Raw genomic sequence first — 21,853 nt, 5'->3', positions numbered from 1 at the left:
CACTAAAAAGTAATACCACAACATTTATAATTAAGTTGATTTTTTAATGGTAACGTTACCAATAAAGAAATATCTAACCTATCATTTTTGGAAGCAAAAAAAGAAAACTTCCCACTTCTCAATATTCTGACCATCAATCACAACAGGAATTTAGATATTTAGCTAAACAATTATTTCTGAAATGACAAACCGATTCCTCACAAATGATTGCGCTGAGAAGTTGTGAAAAAATTCGTTCCGATACTTTGGATATGGCAGCTTCAAATCTTAAAAACACACTGAATATCACTGATAGAGATGTAAAAATAAAATTTTTAAAAATAAAATCTTTCTCTATTTCAAAGACAGAGGAATTTGAATAAACAAAATTTTATCGAACACAAAATGCTGATAAATTAAATGATATAAGCAGTACAAGGAAGATGAGAAAGAAACGGGAAGATATAATAATTCATAAATTTCATGCACTACAAAGCAAAACATAACAGTGATAAAAAAAGGGCATAAATCTTTAACATTAAAAAAAAATTAGGAAATGATGATACTGGTCAAAGCCGACGAGTACAACCAAAATATATTATAAATATTTTTAAGGGGTGAATGAGTCACTTCAATTTTAATTCAAACCCTACTTAATATGGACTAAATAGTTAACTAGATTCTTTCATTACTCATCAATAGTCTAAAAATATAGGAAGCTTTACTATTCTTCACTGGCAGCAAAACCAAAACAACATTATATCCTTAAAAAAAGTATATTCTTTCGAAGCAATAAAAAAAAAACAACATAAATTATCGTTTGCTTTTTTTTTTTTTGAAAGTCATAAGCTAAAACTATGACAAGTAAAAAGTACATTATTCACATTTTTTTTTTTTTTCAAGAAAAGTGGTCATATTTTTGATTACTTGGAGTCTTGATTTTAAAAATTCATATTAATTAAACTGCATTTGGAACTTGATGAATTAAAAATTTTAAGCACCAAAATAAAATTCTTTCAAAGTATTATTAGCAAAATTCCTTAATATTGAATGCTTTTTTCATATAAAAATTTGGATTTTTAAAGCCATTCGAAAGATATCATCAAACAAAGAAAGCACAGACTTGGAAATGAATTCAAGAAAATTTGAAATTTTTTTAAACAGTCCTTAAAAAAAGTCACATATACAAAATCACGATAACTTTCACGATAATTTTAAGTCTACTTATGCAAAGTAGCGCAACCAAATAATAAAATAATGAAGATTATCTGTATGTGTGTGTATGCGCGTGTATGTGTGTATGTGTGTGTGTGTGTGTGAGTGTGTGTCGACAAATGACATACGAGATTCTGATTGATGAAGTGAAAAAGAACTGTACTATTTCAGAAGAGATTCTTTGCTTTGCTTGGGCTATAATAGTTCATATTTCAAATTTGAATGCGGCACAAATATCATCAGTACCACCACTAGATAGCCTTAGTGTACAACGCTCAACCGAGCAACGTAAACTGATACCCGCTTCAGCTATTTCATTGGCCTGAAAAAAAAAAAAAAAGCAAAATATTATAAAATGAATAAATGCGAAACTGCATTGATTCACTAGGAAATAAAAGCCAATCTAAATAAAAGTAAGGGTGACAAAAAAAAAAAATCAAAAAAATGTTAATGAAGAATAGAGTAGGAGATCGAAACTTGAAAAAAAAAAAAAAAAAAAAAACACAAAACACAAAAAATCATTGATATCATCATCAAAAAAGTATAATTTATTCAAAAAAAAAAATTTTTTTTTTCTAAAAGCGTGAATAGAACGCTTGGCTTCCCTAATTGCAGTGAACAATTAAGTAAGCATACTACGTTGTATTCTTAAGCATATTTTGTAAATAAAACTTACAATGCTTACCGCAAAAATCGTTTAGTGTAATTCCTTTCTAGTTAGCTGACTCGACAGTTTTACCTCACTACTTCATTTTAACTATCAACATATTTTGCTTTTTATGTTGGGTTCCTCTGATGCTACTTTCTTGCTAACATCGCTATCCTCACAGTATTCGTAGTATTTGGATTTTAGATAAAGCAAGAAGGAAGTCTCTTCCAGTTGTAGATATTTATTATGAAAAGAAAAGTAAAAACTTACTTTTTCATGGCTATACAATGTCAGTTCATCGCTATCATGTGTTGGAAGTACATCTACTTCAAGCTCTAAAAAATCCAAAACCATACAAAATATTAGTATAAAAAAGAACAATGAAGCACTACTTCTATGCAGCCTTTTTGATTTCTTTTTTAGTTCCAAAAAAGCAAACCATAAATCATTCAGTAATTTCTTCTTATTTTCTGATTTACTTTTTTTTTTTTTTTTAACAAATATTATTTACGACTGAACACATCGATATGCTTTACTTTGTATTTAACTAAAGTTAACCTGGTTTATTCCATGCTGCTTTACCAGCAATAAGACCGTCTATAAAATGTGTTCGTATTGAATCTTTCCCACTCAACACATAACGCCTAAAAAAAGATATGCATTAGTAACAAAAGGAAAAAAAAAAACGAAACAAACAATAGTAGAAGCATTCTCATACATTAATCAGTGTACGATATTTTCAAATTCACAAATCTTCTCTCTCTTCGTATCAAAGCAATCTAGCAATCTATAGCAAAGCCATCTTTGGTAGCAATAATACATAAAAATATTCATTTTTTTTTATAGCCTACATTCAAAATGTACATTGTTAATTAGCAAGTGATATATTTCTTTACCAAAAGGAACACAGTATGCAGCTTTAATAAAATCACATATGATTTGTTAAGAAAAAAAGGAAAATTTTGTAAAGATGAATCTGTAGTAACTAACAGATTTTTTGATAAACTTGAAAAAAAAAAAAGGAAATCAATGATGCAAACCTTGATCGAATGCTAGTTACAAATGCTTTTGCTGCTTCTTCGTCTTTCAATATAGGATGAGCACCATGATGAGGAACGAAAACAATATCGAAATAGAGTGGTTGAGATAGCTTCGGTTTAGTTTTTACACCATTAACGATTGGTTTCGCACGTGTTCGAGCAGCACTTGTCATAGGTGGAAGATACATTTCTTCTGCACGCTTTTCTTCATACATATTTTGATCCTAGAATGTAAAATGTTGACAAAAGATAGAAGTAGAAGTAAAAGAATATGATTTCAATTTATCAAATTTGACCTTGAAATTTATGACATACTTTTTACTTCATTAGCAACTTGATGAAAGAATAATTGCAATCGATAGCTCCTTATTTCTCAAAATTACTTTCAAAGTATAAATAAAAAGACTTCTTTCTTAGAATATTCAAGCAAACTATGTAGTCAATAAAAGCTAAGCTTCTAACACAATAGTCTAACTAGTAGATAGATTCCACATGAATCAGAATACTGGCTAATATTTCGTATAATATTGACACATGAGAGAATGTGGAATCTAAATGACCTAACTAAAAACGACTATAAAATAAAATATACCGCAAGTGCATTAGCATTATCATTGATATCATGAGTTATATTGGTGAATTGTCCATCAAGTACATCCCCAATATTCAATTGTCCCATGCAATTTGGTAGATTCGTTTCGGTTGCTGATTGCGCATTATTGATTACTTGTGTCGTTAGACCTTGAACATGACGTTCTAGTTCAGATATCGGTTTTCTTGCATTATCAACCATTTCTGATGCTTCAGCTAGCGAATCAATTACTTCATCTAGAGCTGGATCTGGCTAAAAATTGATCAATTACATAGTACAACTTCCTCAGAATTCACACACTTTACATTAAACGAATTTCGATTACTACAAAATATAATGATTATGTCATCTTGATTGCACCACATCGAAAAAACACCTTAAGCAAAATGTTTAGTTCTTATCCTGTATTGATTATATCAATAAATCACAACAAACATAGACAAAATGTAATAACGCTATGCACTAATCTCATTACTTTTCTGAAGTAGAAAGAGAATCTCCAAACACACCTGAGCAAGAACGGAATCACCTGAACCACTGCTTCGAGCCGGAAATGTTTCACGCTTGATACTGGATGACATTTGTGCCTAAAAGTTGTTTAGATTATTAGAAATGGCTACGTAAGCGAGCTTACAAAATTCATGTAATAGGTGGACATCTCGTTAAGCAGATGCTGCAATGAAATTAATAGAAATTAATCTTTGAAATCTTTACCTTTTCAGTTTCCTCATGTAAAATCTTCTCTTCATGTTTATCACTCTGCACATAATCTAATGTTCCATTATTGAGTTCATTTGACGACAGGGGAGTTGTGGAAGATTTCGACATTTCAAATTCATCATCATTCGATGGTGACAACTAAAACAATTTTTTTTTTTTTTTTTTCATTGTTTATAGCTTAATACTTACATCTCTAATTATTTTTGCACTTCTAGCGTTAAGTTCTTCATTAGACTAACACATCACTTTATACTCCAATACGCTTAATACTTTGAAAAGATCGATTTCTTTCTCCTGTCAGCAGTTAAAGTTAAGATACTTGACTGGAAACAAGAAATATCAAAGAGATCAAAGAGATAGTTTTGACATTCGCTAAATTCAAAAAGATTCATTTAGCTATTTATTAAACTCTTTTTAAAATTAAAATAAATAACTGTCCAGAAAAAATTACTTTCTCCAACGATGAAGAATCATCAACAATGCCGGTTACTAAGCCAGCCATAAATGGAGTGATATCACCAAACAAATCTAAAAGATAAAGAATTGAGCACAGACTAAGAAAGATAAGGAATGCATAGTGTCCAATCTAAATACATAATATAAAACAAAAAATTTATTAAATTAAACCTTGCAAATTTTCCTTGCGCGTAAATTCTCCATTATGGGTTGCAGCCTTGCTAACATTTTCATCGTCATAATGTGCAATTTTCTCTTTTGAAGCGGAAAGATCTGAAGAATTACCGACCAGATCAACTGCTGCGAAGGATGGTGCTGATGGTGTCATCGGTGTCGAATCAAGTAGTGGTGTGTCTTGTGATGGTAATGCAGAGTTTATCAAATCAAATCCTTTTTCAGGTGTCTCCTGAATCCAAAGCTTATGTCAGCAACTCGAAATCATATTTTAAAAAACACGTCAAATTCAAGCTTTACTGAAAAATAATGTTTGTTTAGACCAATAAACTTCGTAAACTTACCACCATCGCCTCTTGCATGAAATCTCCAGTAAAATTCTTGTCTTCACCGGAAAAATCCATACTGATTCTACGCACTTGCATAGGTTCTTCAATTCCATCTAGCAAACCATTATTATCCGGAACTTGTGGATCAGTCGGGGTTTCAGGTATTTGTGGACTTTCGGGAGTAATGGGAGTTTTATTTTCGATGTCAGGAGAATTCTTCACTTCAAAATGTTGTTGTTCAAGCTGTGGACTTACTGCATTTTGCGGATTACTTAAGGACGGCAGATTAATCGATGCTACTGGATTTTGCAGTACCTCAGCAGGTTGTATATTTGTCGAAACTGGATCTGAGTTTTCAGTCTTCACCTAAAAAAGTGATTTTTATTATACAAAAAGAAAAAGAAACTGATAATTTTGCGTAAACATGCTGATACAGGTGCATCAATGACCAATTAAAAACCAAAAATATTAAGAAAAGCATGCAAAATTTGCTCAAAAAAAATGTTGCATAATTATAAAATTATTTCATGCACTTATGTAAATCAAACAAAACTATACACCCTATTACAATTTTAAAAAAGCACAAGTAGCAAAAAAAGTGGACTTACTTTTGTTAGTGAAGTTTTTATTACAACTTTATCGGTTGATTTTCTTTTTCCTATCTCCTTTTCCTTTGATTTGACTTCCGGAGTGGCATTCTTCTTTGCATCATTTAGTCTAGATTTCCCTGGCTTAGCCGCTACTTTAGTTTCTGGTGTATGAGACTTATTATTGCCTACAGCAGATGTCTTTGCTGATTCCATGACTGGTCTCTTTGCACCAGCAACAAGCCGTGATAGTGGAGCTGCTGCTAATGACTGTCTGAAATAAATCTTGCTGAAAATTATTTAAACAGTTTCGAAACTTGAATCAGTTATGCAAAATACAGTTCAGAATAAGATTACGAATTGCAAGCTGAGAAAATTTAATTCGAACTTATGATCAAAGAAATAGAAAAAACTGACCTGGCCACTTTTTTTAGAGGTTCATTAGGTGCCGTTTGCAGTGATGCAGGACGTGACAGTGACAAACTCGCGAGATTTTTTGCTGTAACATTTAAAAGGATAAATGTAAAAGTAAAAAAAAAAAAAACCGTTATTAAAGCTCTATTTTTATGAGTCATCCCGTAAATAAAAAGGAAAGATTCTATTAGCCCTCCCGAATCATGTTTCGAAGATTCTGAAGTATTTTCTCTTTAAAATATATTGATCATTTCTTGCTTCTCTCTTTCCACCCTTCCATTTCATCCTGTATCGCTTCCAATACATTGTAACATATATAACTACAAAAAAAATTGGCATTACATCGTTTTTCATCACATCATTGATAGCTTGAATCATCTTACGATATATTTTTAAAATTATGACAAATATATACTAGGTGTAGGTTTTCGTATTATTTTTCCTAGACGAGCCGATGATGGTTTCTCTTTTGTAGCTTGCGTAAATTGTGGGTAACGCAAGTATTCCTCGTTCTTTAATTTTTCCAGTGATGCATAAAGCTTCTCCAGTGAACAAGAGCCTCAAATAAGAATAACATGGAAACAACAAATTCCATTTGAAAAAAGAATTGCAATATTATAAAATTTACTCAGACAACAAGCTTACCGCCAAATCACAGTATAATTCTTTACCAAGAAATATGTATTTTTGTATTTTTGTTATCCTTCCAAGCTTTATTTTGATATTATTGGATAATAAAAATAACAGTTTTTCTCTTTGCATATTCGAAAAACGTGAAAACTTGCTCATATCTTCTCCAACATCCAACTTATCACTTTTTTCTAGTAGTTTTAAGAAGCAGTGTTGATTCTGTTGGTGTGTAAAAAATGGTCAATTTATGATTGAACGCAAACCTATGTTACTGTGTTTGGTGCTAATGTAATTTTACTATTGTATATCGTTTTTATTGAGTCAACAATTAAAAACACAAAAAAAGAAGCATTATTTAGCACGAGATATACAGATCAAGCTTATGCCTTTTTTTTTCTGAAAATTTTCTAGTGATAGACGATTTCTTTGTAGGAAGTAAAGTATGGCTTTATAAAATTTGGACCGTTATCGACAACGTTATCTGAGAAACAACTATACTTCTATTCTGTTTCCAATTTGAAAAGCTATTTCAGAACTTAATGAAAAATGAGATTTATGAAGGAAACAATGGATCTCTCAAACTTAGAAATAACAAAACAAAGACGTCAAAACATTTCAAAGCACGCACTTACCAGTAATAAGAATACGTGACACTGGCAATGTATGATCCGATGGATGCCAAACCAAAAGAAGTGCCAGTGATGTTAAAGCGGCAAATTTTTCTATATTTTCATCGGTTTTTAAAGCATGTACAAGTGAAGCAAGATCTTTCGAACTACGTTCTGGATTTAGTACAATCATGCGCAATGCACCCTCTCCTATCACCTAAAAAATGAGTAATTTCAAATGTGAGGCCATAAGGATAGAAGTCAAATTATTTGTACCTAAACGAGTAATATATAGAAAAGAAGTAACTAAGAACCACTTTTATAAAATTTTAGTTTTGTTAAAAACTAAGTACAAGAGAATATTAAGAAAATATCCATACTTCTATCATAATTCATAAAAAATAATTCCCTGATTACTAACTCTCCAGCTTTATCATTTAATTTCATAGTAAATTCGATAAAAAATATATAATCCGATAAAAATTCTAACATCCGAAAATGAAAATGACTAGAATTATAATTATGAGAAGAGTAAGCACGGAAAAGACAAAACCAAAAAGCAGTGTAAGCATAGAAAACCGATTTGATTAAAGAAACTAGCCTCATATAAAGTTACTGCTTCTAGCTTTGTATTAACAAAAGCTTCAATCGGTTTCAGACCTTCCGCACGCAGACCTTCATGCATCGCACGCAAAACTTTTGAAGCTTCACCGTCTCCATTTGCTATGCTTGAAGGTGGTAAGTTGCAAATTAGAGAACCAAAATTTGGATGGCACTGGAATTAAAAAACGTTATTCTTTTTATTCCTTGTATAAAGCTCTGTTTCTTTTGTTCAGTAACAGTAAATAAATTTGCTGTGTTTCATTTCCTTATGTATTTGTTTTCTATATGGGAACAAGTGAACTTTCACAAAACGAGCCAACCTCATCTTTTAAAGTCTTGCAGATTTATTCTTAATTTTCCCAACTATATGTCCAAGGTTTATATAACCTGACTGACATTATGTTCAATAAAAACATGATTTTTAATTCAAAATTTTTTAAAAACTATTCGCATTTCTCTTTCCTCCTGCCTTTTATTGTATAAAAATCGTCTTTGTCATTCAACTCACCTAAATACAGTGATCTGTAAATTCCAGCAATTGCATTTCAAGTCTGTCAATAGAAACAAAAAAAAAAGAAAAAAAAAAAAGATATTAAAGCGGTATTTTACACCTATCTACAAACTAGTTCAAAAATCTGATCAACAGCATACTTCTTGCAAACATTTTCGCATTAAAATCGCTGAGATTCCTTGCAAACATTTTGGACTTACGCGAGTAACCACTGCTGCTGATACTGCAAGAAAAAAAAAAAAAAAAACAATTAAATTGATACCAAAATGTAAATCTCATTTCACACTCCTTTTCTGTAATCAAGTAAAGTCTAACTAATATCAGCAAACGAAATTAGAACGCGATATAGAAAATTTTTTGTGCAAAAAAAATTTATGGTACAAATAAGACCCAAGTGTAAATGAAAAAATAAACGAATAAGAAGAAAAAAAGATAGAATAGGACAAATAAACGAATAAGAAGAAAAGAAGATAGAATAGGACAAATAAGCGAACAAGTAATTAACCTACAAATGCTATGTTACTAAGCATAATAAAAATATTTAGCTTTAAATATTTATTATATATCCTTAATTAACATTCCAAAAATCTTTATCAGCTAAAAACAAAACAGCACTACCAACAATACCAAAAAGAGATAAAATAATTACATATGCCTCAGGATGCAGCGTATTCTATTTCATTTATATAATATACTCTAAAATCAATAATCACACATAGATGAATTCAATGACACAGAACCACTTACTTTTGTCGTAATTACGAATCAGGTTCCAATATGGGACAACTTGTTGATCACCTCCATCAAGAAGTATAGAGAAACCATTCACTGAGAAAAACGCGGCATCCTCATTCCCACCGGAAAATATATACATCAGTGGACGACGGGTACGGATACTTCCAACAGAATGGCCTGCCGGCAATAACTGCACCAAATCTGCATCTGAAATATCCTCCACTAAGGTTATAAATATAGGAAATATATATATATATATATATTCTACAAGAAAAGGATGTTAACATACCATTCAAAATTAACTCAGTTCTAACAAAAAAATATATTTATATATATATATATATTTTTTAATTTAATGACAATGTTGATTAAAACATTAAGATAATCTTATTTCATACCTTAATTATCAATTACAATAACAGCAAATTTCAACTACTGAAATACACAGTTTCTAAATCTTGACGATGCAACTGCAAATGGGAATGTATAAGTGAATTATTTGTCTACCTTGAATCATTTGACTTTCTTGTTAATATTATTGATTGATCTTATGCTACTGTTGTTACTGTTGCTGTTATCCTCCCGTCGTCGGATAGATCCCCTCTGTAATAGGCTGAAATAAAAGATAATAATAAAAATGAAAAGGAAGAAGTAAAAATTTAAAGCGACATTGGATATATGTGAAAATGAAGCAAAATTGATGTGAAAAATTTGCTAAGCACTAAAAAGACTAAAAGGAAGAGAGTGAATTTCATTGAAATTCTCATAAAAATTTTCCGCCACTTGCACAAATGTCAGTTCGTTTCCTCTGGCTTAAAGCCATCCGTTACTTCTTAAGTCTTAGAGCTAATCAGCCCGAGCAACTGGGAGTTACCGTAGCCCAACTTGTGAAAAAGTCCCATCCCACAACTTTTGGATCATTTAACATCAAAACAGAGAAATGAAAATATCATTCTATTAAATAGATTCGATTAAAATTAATAAATTTCTACCGGTAAAATTAATTTCAAAAAATTTAATTATCAAAAAAAGGTTAGCAGTTATTCGGGAAATAAAAACAGGAAATTTCCTTCTTTCCAATTGAAATAAGTTAGAATTGAAAATGGTAAAAACAAGTATGATTAATTAATTGACTAATTAATTAATCAATACTAATTATTAAAACAATTGCTCAGGTATTCTTGTGATATTTGATCTATTTTATAGCATTTAATTCCGAATTATTATTTCAGGCTGAATCTTTTCTGCCAATGTTAGCTTTTTTTTTTTTTAATTAACAAAGAATTAATTCTAATAAAGCATGTCACCAACTAAAGTAATAAATTTTACAATTGGCACGGCAATTTCTTTATGAAAAATTCATGGGAGAAAGAAGTTTGACCCTTGCGACCCTTGCGTTATCTTAAAAGGGGTAAAGTTCATTTCACTACAAATGACCCTTGCATCATCCTAAAAGGGTTAAAGTTCACTTCCAATGTAAGAATTCAATTGTCTTACATATAAAAATAAATGTTACGACGAAGAAAACTTTTCTTTTTTAAATTAAAAATCCAAAAAATCGCTAAAATACGATCGTTGAATAAAATGTGTCGGTTATTTATTTGTTTTTTTTTTTTATTTTTCATTTTTTTTTTATTACCTTAGCGCATCTGGCGGCTTTGTTTACTGTCAACGACGAGAACGACGAATAATTGCCTATTTCCGGTTACGGTAAAAGTTATTGTTTCAATGACTTCTCTGTATCATTTTATTTCAAATAACCATTTAATTGTATATTTACTCAGCTATTCATAACAATTTTTAGCTGAACTGGAAAAAAAAAAATTAACAGAGTGTATTCTATTCTCCAAAAAGAGAAAAGAAAAATGAAAAGTATGAAATGAATGTGTTTGTCACTTTTTTTTTTTTTTTTTTGCAGCCCAAATTTGTTAGATTAAAAATTTTTTATAATTTAAAAATTTTATTTTTAAAAATTTACACTTTCTAACTTATATTTAAGTTAGAAACTTTTAATTGCAAAATGGAATTTTTTTGAAATTTTACTAATCTAATTTACATTTACAGATTTCATATTTGCTATTTGCAGTGATCGAAATGGGGAATATTGAAGCGAACTATCAAATTGTTAGCTTAAAATACTTACAACTAGCTCTGTCAACACAACAATGCGCAAATGTCAACAATGATCTATAAGTGACTAATGCGATGAAAAAAATTTGTCAACCAATAGAATGTTTATAATTTTTTGATGACAAAATGTTCGTAATTCTCAATAGCTACCATTTTAAAAGTTGGAAATCATTTGGAAAATATTTCTTGAAAGTGATGCAATTTGAGATTTTAATAAATTTAAAGAATTTAAATAGCATTACTATATCTTTCACTCATTATTTTATCAAAATTATCAGCAAATTATTGTTAACAGATGGTGATTTCGATGATTGCCAAAAGAATTTACATTGCATCTGAACGATAGTTCCATTCAATAGAATATCATCACTTTAAATCAAATATAAATAATTTTTTTTTTTTTTAAAGAAATAAAAATAAGCAAAATTTACTGAGTAGGAAAATGAGTGTAACAAAAATCTGAAATTAATGCATAATGTATGCTTTAGGAATAGTATTATTACTAGGCTTAAGTGTATTTCACAAATTTTTTAATTAAAAATTTTCCAAATAAAATTTCATTTATAATTTTATCAATTATTTTAGAGCCAAAATGTTTAGCTTCAAATTTCTATTGCATTTGTTATTACACTTTTTTTTTTTTCTTTTAGCTAAGCCATTTCGAAAACTTTATTGATTTTCTTGTTATATTTTGAGCTAAGCTAATCTCATCTTAAATTCTTTACAAGAAACTCAGATTTAAAATGTCTCATCTAATAAATCTCTGAATCAGTTATGCGAATTTGTCAATATTATATTCAAAAGAAAAAATAAATAAAGAAATAAAATAAGAAATTATTCTATTAATTATTCGAAGTTTAAATTGAACTAAATATTCATATCAAACTTTGTGAGAGCAAATAATTAATATATTTCAAAAGCATATGATTTACTTTAAAGTATTAAAATTTAACTTGAAGAAAAAAAAAATAATTTGTTAAAGTAACGAGAATTTTTTTTGAATAAAAAAAAAAATGGTGTTTAATTGGAAAATAAAAATAATTCATAGTGTTTCAACTTTTCCATTCAAAAAATTTTAACTCTCTGATAGGAAAAATAATATTTGTTATTGAATGGAAATAGCAAAAAAAAATATTTTTCATTTTAGCAACGAATAAAAATGTATGAAAATAGTTTACTTTAACATTTTACCCAAGTAAAATTGATACTAATATAATTTTAAAATAATCTGTTAAATATTTAATAAACAAGAAAAAATTTCATCAATGTTTTTTTTTCTTTTTTTTTTTTTACTAAAGCATAAACAATTATTTATCCTAAGTATTTAAAAGTTTGAATTTAAAACAAAAAACAAATGAGACAAGTTTTTAAGCATAATACTAATTTCCATTGATATTTAATACTTTTTTTTTCATTTATTGATAAAGAGAAAATTTATCAGATAGGTAAAAAATAAAATGATAACTGCATCCCATATTTTTTTTTTTGGTTCCAGTCTCGATGTTTATGTGAATTTCAATTTAGGTGAATTTTCCTATTTCTTTTAAATTGTTATGAAAAGTTTTCCTTTCCTTTTCATGCATTAAAAAATGATTAATGATAACAACTGTATTGTATGAATCAAAATTATCACTATATTACAGTGATAGTGATAACTTATAGATGAAATGTTATATTCAACATTTCTAGCACATTCTTTTCAATTAATTTTATAAATTGATAATACATTATTTTAATCACAATCATTCAATTTTTAATCTTTTCTTTTAAATCCGTTGCCATTAGATAATATTGCTAATTGAAAAAAAAAGAAATTTTAAAATTAAAAAATAATGATAATAGATATTCTCATTAACTGGACAATAATAATAATAATAATAATAATAATAATAATAATAATAATAATAATAATAATAATAATGTGACAGACACTATCGCTTAGCTTATTTACTATAGTAAACAAAAACTGCTTATTATGTAACATAGCTAACTAACTTTATTGCTAGTTTAAGTTAAAATTTTAAAAACTGAAATTTTAATCATGCAATAATATCGATCGATAAACATTCATTGAAAGTTGAAAACAAAAAAAAAAAAAGAAGAATGAAATTTGATAGGAATAATAAATTGTTGAATATTTTTCCTTCTCATTTCTCAATGATATGATAAAAACATATCTAATCAATTGTTATCAAATTTGTGCTTATCACTATTTTCTCCTATTAGCAATAATACTACTTTTTTTTTCTTTTTTTTTTTTTTAAAAAAAATTGTTTTGTGGTAGAGTAGTTTGGGAATTTTTTCTTTTTTCACTTAAGCTAACTGATAATCTAAGATCTAAGCATTTCATACTACGCCTATCTATTTATCAGTAAGTCTATTTGACCTTATCTGTCAGCTTATCAGTCGACTGACGATTTATCATCAAATATATAATCTGTGGAGTAGAACAGGATGACTGATGATATTTCATTGATTAATTAGTCATACTGAATTCTCGATTTCCGATCTCTGTTTTTCTTCACAGGAAGTTAACTTGATTGGTTTATATGCCTGTGCAGGTGTTCGTCTTTTTTTTTTCTGAGTAATTTCTAACATTTGAAGAAATTTGTTAATGAAAAAAAAAAAAAAAACAATATTAACTTTAAAGTAACACGTAGCACTGATAAAAAAAATCTATGTTAAAGTGTTTACTATTTACCAACTTTGATTTGTGATTTCATTATTAAATAATTTCTTAAATTGATTACCTGAAAATGTAGAATTTCAGAGAAATGTAAAAAATTGATTTACAAATTCTTTATAAATTTGTTAGAAGACTTATCCGACTTTTTTAATATTAGCAAAAATAATTTTTATACCCATTTGTTGATTACATAATCTTTTTTTCCATAATTCTAAGATTAAATCTAAGGTTTAAATTTTCAATTCAGAAATATTATTGCCTTAAAACATTTTCAAAAGTAAATATTTTCAAGCATAAGTAACAAAAAATTATATTATATAATGCAAATAATAAATTACACATTTTAAAAAAAAAAAAAATAAATGCAATTCATTTTTATATTTAAAACGAAAACAGAAGACTATCAGCGCATTTGTTAAAATAAAACAGTCAAATATGTCAAGGTGGGATGGATGTGAACTAAGTATTATCATTATGGATGAGATAAATGATAACTATTATCATTATGGATGAGGTATGATAAGTAATATCATTATGGATGAGATATGATAAGTATCATCATTATGGATGAGATAAATGATAACTATTATCATTATGGATGAGATAAATGATAACTATTATCATTATGGATGAGGTATGATAAGTAATATCATTATGGATGAGATATGATAAGTATCATCATTATGGATGAGATAAATGATAATAGTTATCATTTATGGATGAATGATGATACTTATCATTATGGATGAGATAAATGATAACTATTATCATTATGGATGAGATAAATGATAACTATTATCATTATGGATGAGATATGATAAGTATCATCATTATGGATGAGATAAATGATAACTATTATCATTATGGATGAGATATGATAAGTATCATCATTATGGATGAGATAAATGATAACTATTATCATTATGGATGAGGTATGATAAGTAATATCATTATGGATGAGATATGATAAGTATCATCATTATGGATGAGATAAATGATAACTATTATCATTATGGATGAGGTATGATAAGTATCATCATTATGGATGAGATATGATAAATATTATCATTATGAATGAGATATGATATAATTTTCCCATTAACATAGGTTATCAATTTATAGTAGTTTTCGTCTAATACACTTACTTTTTCGATACAATAGGAATTTTGAACCAAAAAAAAAAAAAAAAAAGTCACTTTTTTTATTATTTAGAAGGACAATTCACTGACAACTTTTAAATAAGACTAATTGCAATAAATAAAGAGTTAAAACTTACAAATTTCTCTTCTCGAAAAACAAAAAAGAAAAAAAAAACAAAAAATGAAAAATCGTTTCAATTGGTATTTTCAAATACGCTTTGCCATCATTTCTGAACTAATAAAAAGCACTTGAATTTACCCTCAACAATAATATAGGAAAAATAAATTTTCCTGAAAAAATGCTTGAAGACACATTTTCCGTTTCAATGAATGAATCCAAATTAATCTTTAAAACGAACTATTTAAGCTCAGCACTTTTTCTTCTTTTCTTTTTTAAAATTTTGAAATTTATGTAAATTTTACCATACTTTTTCTCCTATATTATTCCAGAAAAAAGAAAAAAAAGAAGAAAAAAAAAAAGTTGGTCATTTTAATATGTCTTATTATTATTATTATTTCATTCAATACCACCGCGCCTATATGCGCCACAAGATCAGAAAGCTACTAATAGTAAACCTATCCTTTATGTGTCATAATTTGTGTCACAACAGTTTGATCAATAAGTCTGGCTGAAAAATATCGCTAATAATTGAAATTCAAAATGTCCTAGGATTGCTTTTCCACATCCTTTAACAATAAAAAATAGAAAAAAAAAAGAAGAGAGAGAGGCATTTAAATGAAAAATTATTTTTGAAACAAGCGAATCTGCTGATGAATGACAATGAAAAGGAAAAGAAAAGAAGAAAAAAAAAAAAAAAAAAATCGAAATTTAAGATATTACTTGTAGACTTAACACACCGAAATGGAAAAGCTAAGAAAATTGGGGAAAAAGAGAATTAAAAAAAAAGAAAACGCACAACGTTTTAATTCGATGTGAACAAATCCTTCCATCAAAATTCAATTTATCATCTCATTGCATTAAAAAGTGTCCATAGTAGCATTGAAAATATATTTTCTTAAGCTTTAAACAATTTTTATTACTATTATTTAATTGAAAAATGCTACAATTTTTGTTTTATTATTTATTTATTTTAATATTATTTGTTTATTTATTTACTTATTTACTCATTTTGTTATTATTATTATTATTATCATTAATTATTACTATTATTGATCGCTGCTTCAATTGTTTTTAGAGGCGAAGTAAATTCCAACATTAAAAAAAAAAAAATTATTTTTCAATATATTGTATTGAACAGAATAGTTATTATCAGAAAGTCTAAAACGCAAATTATATATATATATTTTTGCAGTAAACTGTTGATTAGATGCTAAATCATTCGTATATTTCATTTAATACAGACATGCATACATTTTCTTTTTTTTTTTTTTGTTTCAAAGTTGTTGAAAAAAAAAAAAAAATATTAATTATTTGACTTAAGATGTGAAATTTATTTTTTTTTAAGAATATCAATATGAAATGAATGAATCGCGTTTAAAGCTATGTTTAAAGCAGAAGCTAAATATGTTCTCATTTTTTACAAAAAAAAAAAAAAAAAAATTCAATCACATTTTTCTAATTTTTCTAATTCATTATTTCAGATTATATCTGATAGAGTTCTTTTCTTGATGTCATTTAATAGGTAATTAAAATATGGCGAATTAATTATTCCAATGTAAACAATCAATCTCTAAGTGATTTCTGATAATTGATCATAAGTAAGTTTGACATGTGAGGAATTGTCACATGTGATTAGTCACAAATGGATTTTAACATTTCTTGGAAAAGTTTGGGTAAATTTAAATGTCATCTTTACTTCGTCGCATCATTCACACAAATAGCTTAAAATTTTGCAAATCAACAAAGAGAGTGCTTAATAACTAATTAAATTGAGAAGAGAGGCAAGAACGAGATTCGATAAACAATCAAATTTATTTCTTGCACTAATAATGGTCATTGATCAGCACTTCTCGAACTAAAAGTACTCATCAAAAAGGAATTTATTAGTTGTCGAAAGATTGTATTAATGAAAATGAGTGAAAAATTTACATATATCGGTCAACAGAAAGGAGACAATCTGATTCATCAAATAAACAAACAAATGAGGGAATGTATAAACAAATAAATAAATTAGGGAATAAAAAAATGGAATGTAACAATTATGAACAGAAAAATTGATTGGAATAGAATTTCTCTAAATATAAAATAGAAAAATCATGATGAAAACTGGTTTTAATTTTATTTTCTAACCCAATACTTATTATATTACATTCAAAAAAATTTTTAATAAACAAAAAACAAAAAAAACAACGAGGGGAAAAAAAATTGAAATAAAAAAAAAAAAATTCGAATGTCACATATTGTTTATTGTGTAACAATACTTTGTGGTAGCAAAATGAATGAATCATTTAGTCAAATAGATAAACTGATTCATAAAATTCTCGAAGAAGTTCAAAAATTTTTCCACCCAAATTTTTGGAGAGAGAATTTTAAAAATGAAATAAAAAATTAAAAATAGTTTATATAGCAATATATAATTTTCATTTCTAGCTATTTATTACTATTTTAGTTGTTATTAATATTATTATTAACGAATAGTAAACAACCATTTATTTTTGTGGTAATTAATTTTATTAAATTATTCAATTTCAGCATCATTAGCAGCAAACATTAAACGTTTCGAGGAGGTTTTTCAGAAACGTTAATGATAGCTAACTGATAACTAATGTATTGATAACTAAAGTATGTACTGATAACTAAAGTAAATGGTACTGCCATCATTATCAGTAATCCTAATTATAATTATATTATCAATATGTTTATTTATTTATTCATTTATTTATTTATTTATTGCAGTATGATGTTAATATTATTATTTGAACCATTTGTTGATTTATAATCTTAATTTGCGCATTTGTCCCATTTAAGACAAAAGATACTATTTCATTAAGTCTTAATTATAAATAATATTAAACATTAAAAAGAGTCGACTTAACCTCAATGACTGAAACTAGAATTTAATTAAATTTGATGCGAAAGAATAAAATAAATTGCATGACTCATTACTGAAAATATAATCAATGAAGGAAATAAAATTTATACGTCATAATTACAGATGGTTTAAATTAATTAATTTTCCAGCGCAAACTTCAATATTTTAATCCTTATACATTCCAAATTTTTTCTTTTCAAACTTCGGTTAAATTTTATTAAAACAAATGAAGAAATGATCAAATTTGAAAATTTATTTTTTCCAACTAAAATAACATGTTTGTAAATTTCATCCTTTTTTTCTTTTTTTTTCTTTTTTTTTGATTCAAAAACTGGATTGAACAGAGAAGAAATAAATTTTCAGTTAAATTAATTCTGAAAAAGTCAAACTTACCTCACATATTAAATTGCATTTAAAATGTTGGACTTAAGCTTAATCCGAATGATAGATAAATTATTAAAATTTAGATTAATTCATTTGCTAGCAAAAATTTTATCTTTAATCACTTTTCTTACATTCCGCTTTTTCCTAGAAAACTTAAATTGAACTTATTAAATAAGTATTCACTATTCACTATCATTAATATTAGTATCAATCGTTTTTGCTTTCTACTTTGATCACATTACATTTATAAATTTTTCTGATATTTAATTTTTCTGATATTTATAAATTGGATAAAAAAAAAAAAAAAAAAAAAAAAATGAATGCTTGAAAATATTATTTTTAATTTGTTCCATAAATAGCATCGAAAAAGCAAAAAAAAAAAAAAAAAAAGGAAAAAAGTCTGATTTATCAGTAAAGATATCATACAATGAAAAAAGAAAAAATAAAAAAGATTGCATAAATTAATGAAAAAAAAAAAAAAAAGAATTTTTTTTTTTTTTTAAATCATCGGATGAAATTGAATGATAGCGAATAATTAATGAGAGATGATAATATATTTAAACTAAATTTTTGTCATTTCTCATATTACATCTAATTTTCTTGATAAGTTTTAAAATCTAATTTACACAAACACACTTAAATGCTAATTCTATAAGAAATTATTTTAAAAAATTTCAATATTTTATCATTTATGATGCTAACAATGTTTAAATAATTCACCTCATGTTGATCATATATTCAAAATTTGAATAATTTATATAAAACAACACTAGGGAAATTTAAAAAAAAAAAAAAAAAAAAAGAAAAGAAAACTTTTCAAAGAATGATTGTTTCATTTTATCGATTATAAATTTAAGTATAAGCAATCATTAGCTTTAATCAATCAGCTTAATAAAAAAGATTTGCGGTTCGAAAATTTGATGCAAGCGTAGATTGTATTAAAACTACTAAAAATAGAGAAGAGGAAGAAGAAGAAGGGTCTATTATGATCGAAAGGCTAAAACTATTGATGAAAGAAGAATGGAAGAGAGAAGATGGGGCGGTAATGGCAGAGGAAGAATGGAGGAGAGAAGATGGGCGGTAATGGCACGGTTAAGTCTGCTTGGTGACGATTGGATGAAAATTTTTTGTTTGCTTTTAGTGCATTCGAGATAAATTGCCGAAGATCTGACGTTTTATATGCAATCCAATTTTTTTTTTTTTTTCTTTTCTATTTTTCCATCCTTTTTTTTTTTTTATAGGAAAAGGAAAAATGAATAAATTCTCGTCGCTAAAAAAAAGGAAGCTGAAAAGAAATTGTTTGCTTAAAGAGTTAGCTAATTAATTATAATTGTTTAACAGGCTTAATTGATTAATTATAATTTTTCAAAAGATTAGATGGATTGAAGTCGGAAATTTGAAATAAATCGATATTTCATTACAACATCAATTGAATAGATCTAGCAAAATAATTAATATTTGTGTGCTGTTTGAATAAAGTGATAAAAAAAAAAAAAGAAGAATTTCATTTAAGTTTCAAATTATGGTGCTCTATTATTTATCACCCAAATGCTTATTTAAATTATACATTTTGCTTATCATTTGATTTGATTAGTTATCAAATTAACAATTACTGACACTATTATCCTCCTTATTTATTCAAGCGAAATAATCCCTTTTAAATGGAAAAATTATTCACACTTGTCACATATTGTCCTTTAGATGTGACAAGAAGGTCATTGACATCTGAATTCTATATTTATGTGAAGTCAATGCATATAACTTATTTCTCTATTCATAGTTTGGATGTGACAGAAATTATGTATAATACAACATATAAATGATACTGTATGAATATTTTACACTGATAGTAACTGATTTTGATTAATGACTGATATCATTGTGATATGATAATTGTAATTAACTGTAATTAAATTATAACATCTTAATTTATCACTGTAGCAAGCAAAATTTTGCAGTTATGCAAAAGTTGTACTACTTAAAGGATATATTAAATCATGAAACAATTAAAAGTTAAAACTGAAGAAAATACTGTAACTGATAATCTGGAATAATTTTAGGATTAGTATGAGTTAAATGAGTTTAAATAAGTTAAATGAGTATAAATTAAAATGTGGGAATGAATTTGTTCTGAAAAAATTACTGAAAAAGTAATTAATATTTACATAGCTATTTGATAAACAATTAATTAGTAGCAATAATGATTAGTCTAGTATCAGTCAGTAAATACTACTTTAAGTTAATATTTAAATTAATTTTTTTGTACATATAATTGTGAACTATCTTCTTAACACATCCATTGCTGAATCATCAAAATAAAAATAGTGGCGCATTATTAATTTACATTTTAAAAGAAATGGTAATTTGAAAATGTCATTTCTGTTTGATTGTAAACAATGTAAGAAAAATTTTGTAACAGAGAATTGAGATTAACAAATGACAAAGAATGAATGTTTAAAAAAGGATAGAATTTAATCAGTATGAGTCATGCAATTGATCATTTATAATTTTTAGAAATACAATCTAACTAATTGCATATTGATAAAATAGAATTAATTTTTTAATCGATTTAAGCGATGACTCATCAACACATATGTATTTTTTAAAAAAAAAAAAAATAAAAATAAACAAATAATTTCTTCCTTGTACAATAATTTGAAGTAATTTACATATTGTATGAGTAAATAACCTTATCTTTTGTTGGCTCGCCTTTTTTTTTTATAGCTTTATGCTAGATGTCATGATAAGCCTTAAAAAAAGAGAAGCAAATTAAGCAAACAGTACTGAATATATTTAAACATTTACTCTCAGCTAAATGTATAGTTTTTTTGCTTTGTTAATTGTATCATTTGATTTGCAAAATTTATAGCAAAATTAAATTAATTTAATTAAATGATTTAATGAATTAGATTGATAAAAAGTTTAATTTTTAAAATCAAAAAAAAAAAAAACAAATAATTCCTTCCTTGTACAATAATTTGGATTAGGAAAAGCAGAGTCATTGATTAATAGATCAATTTCAAAAAAAAAAAAAAAAGAAATAGAAAAAAAAGAAACAAAAAGAAAAATTGATCATGAACAGAATTATTGATTGATTGATTGATCAATTTTAAAATAAAAATAGAAAAAATAAAAAACAAAATGAAAAGTTAGGAAGATGAAATTATATTTCGTAAAATATTTGGGCTTGGTAATTATAAGGAATGAAAATTGTTAGAAACAATAAAAAAGAAAAAAGTGTAAAAATGAAGATTTTTCTCTCATTCCAAAATCGCCAAT

The 21,853-nt window shown here is 26.7% G+C and overlaps 1 protein-coding gene across 1 annotated transcript; it reads right to left on the bottom strand.

The window, feature by feature from the left end:
- Positions 1–1,399: 1,399 nt before the first annotated feature.
- Bm8873 (Uncharacterized protein) lies at positions 1,400–9,759 on the bottom strand (the record flags this gene model as incomplete). The annotated part of the gene is made up of 18 exons (XM_043079693.1): positions 1,400–1,516; positions 2,114–2,178; positions 2,402–2,487; positions 2,884–3,107; positions 3,476–3,727; positions 3,985–4,062; positions 4,190–4,333; positions 4,647–4,723; positions 4,823–5,057; positions 5,170–5,520; positions 5,763–6,015; positions 6,159–6,240; positions 6,571–6,714; positions 7,418–7,610; positions 7,995–8,168; positions 8,648–8,730; positions 9,255–9,449; positions 9,750–9,759. 18 exons carry the CDS (start codon positions 9,757–9,759, stop codon positions 1,400–1,402), a joined length of 2,763 nt encoding a protein of 920 aa, XP_042935627.1.
- Between the last annotated feature and the right edge of the window lie 12,094 nt (positions 9,760–21,853).

The sequence above is a fragment of the Brugia malayi genome (genome assembly GCF_000002995.4).
Source record: "Brugia malayi strain FR3 genome assembly, contig: Bm_v4_Chr3_scaffold_001, whole genome shotgun sequence".
Lineage (NCBI taxonomy): Eukaryota > Metazoa > Nematoda > Chromadorea > Rhabditida > Onchocercidae > Brugia > Brugia malayi.
Note: the sequence above shows the minus strand (reverse complement) of the source record. Positions and strands in the feature narration are given on the sequence as shown.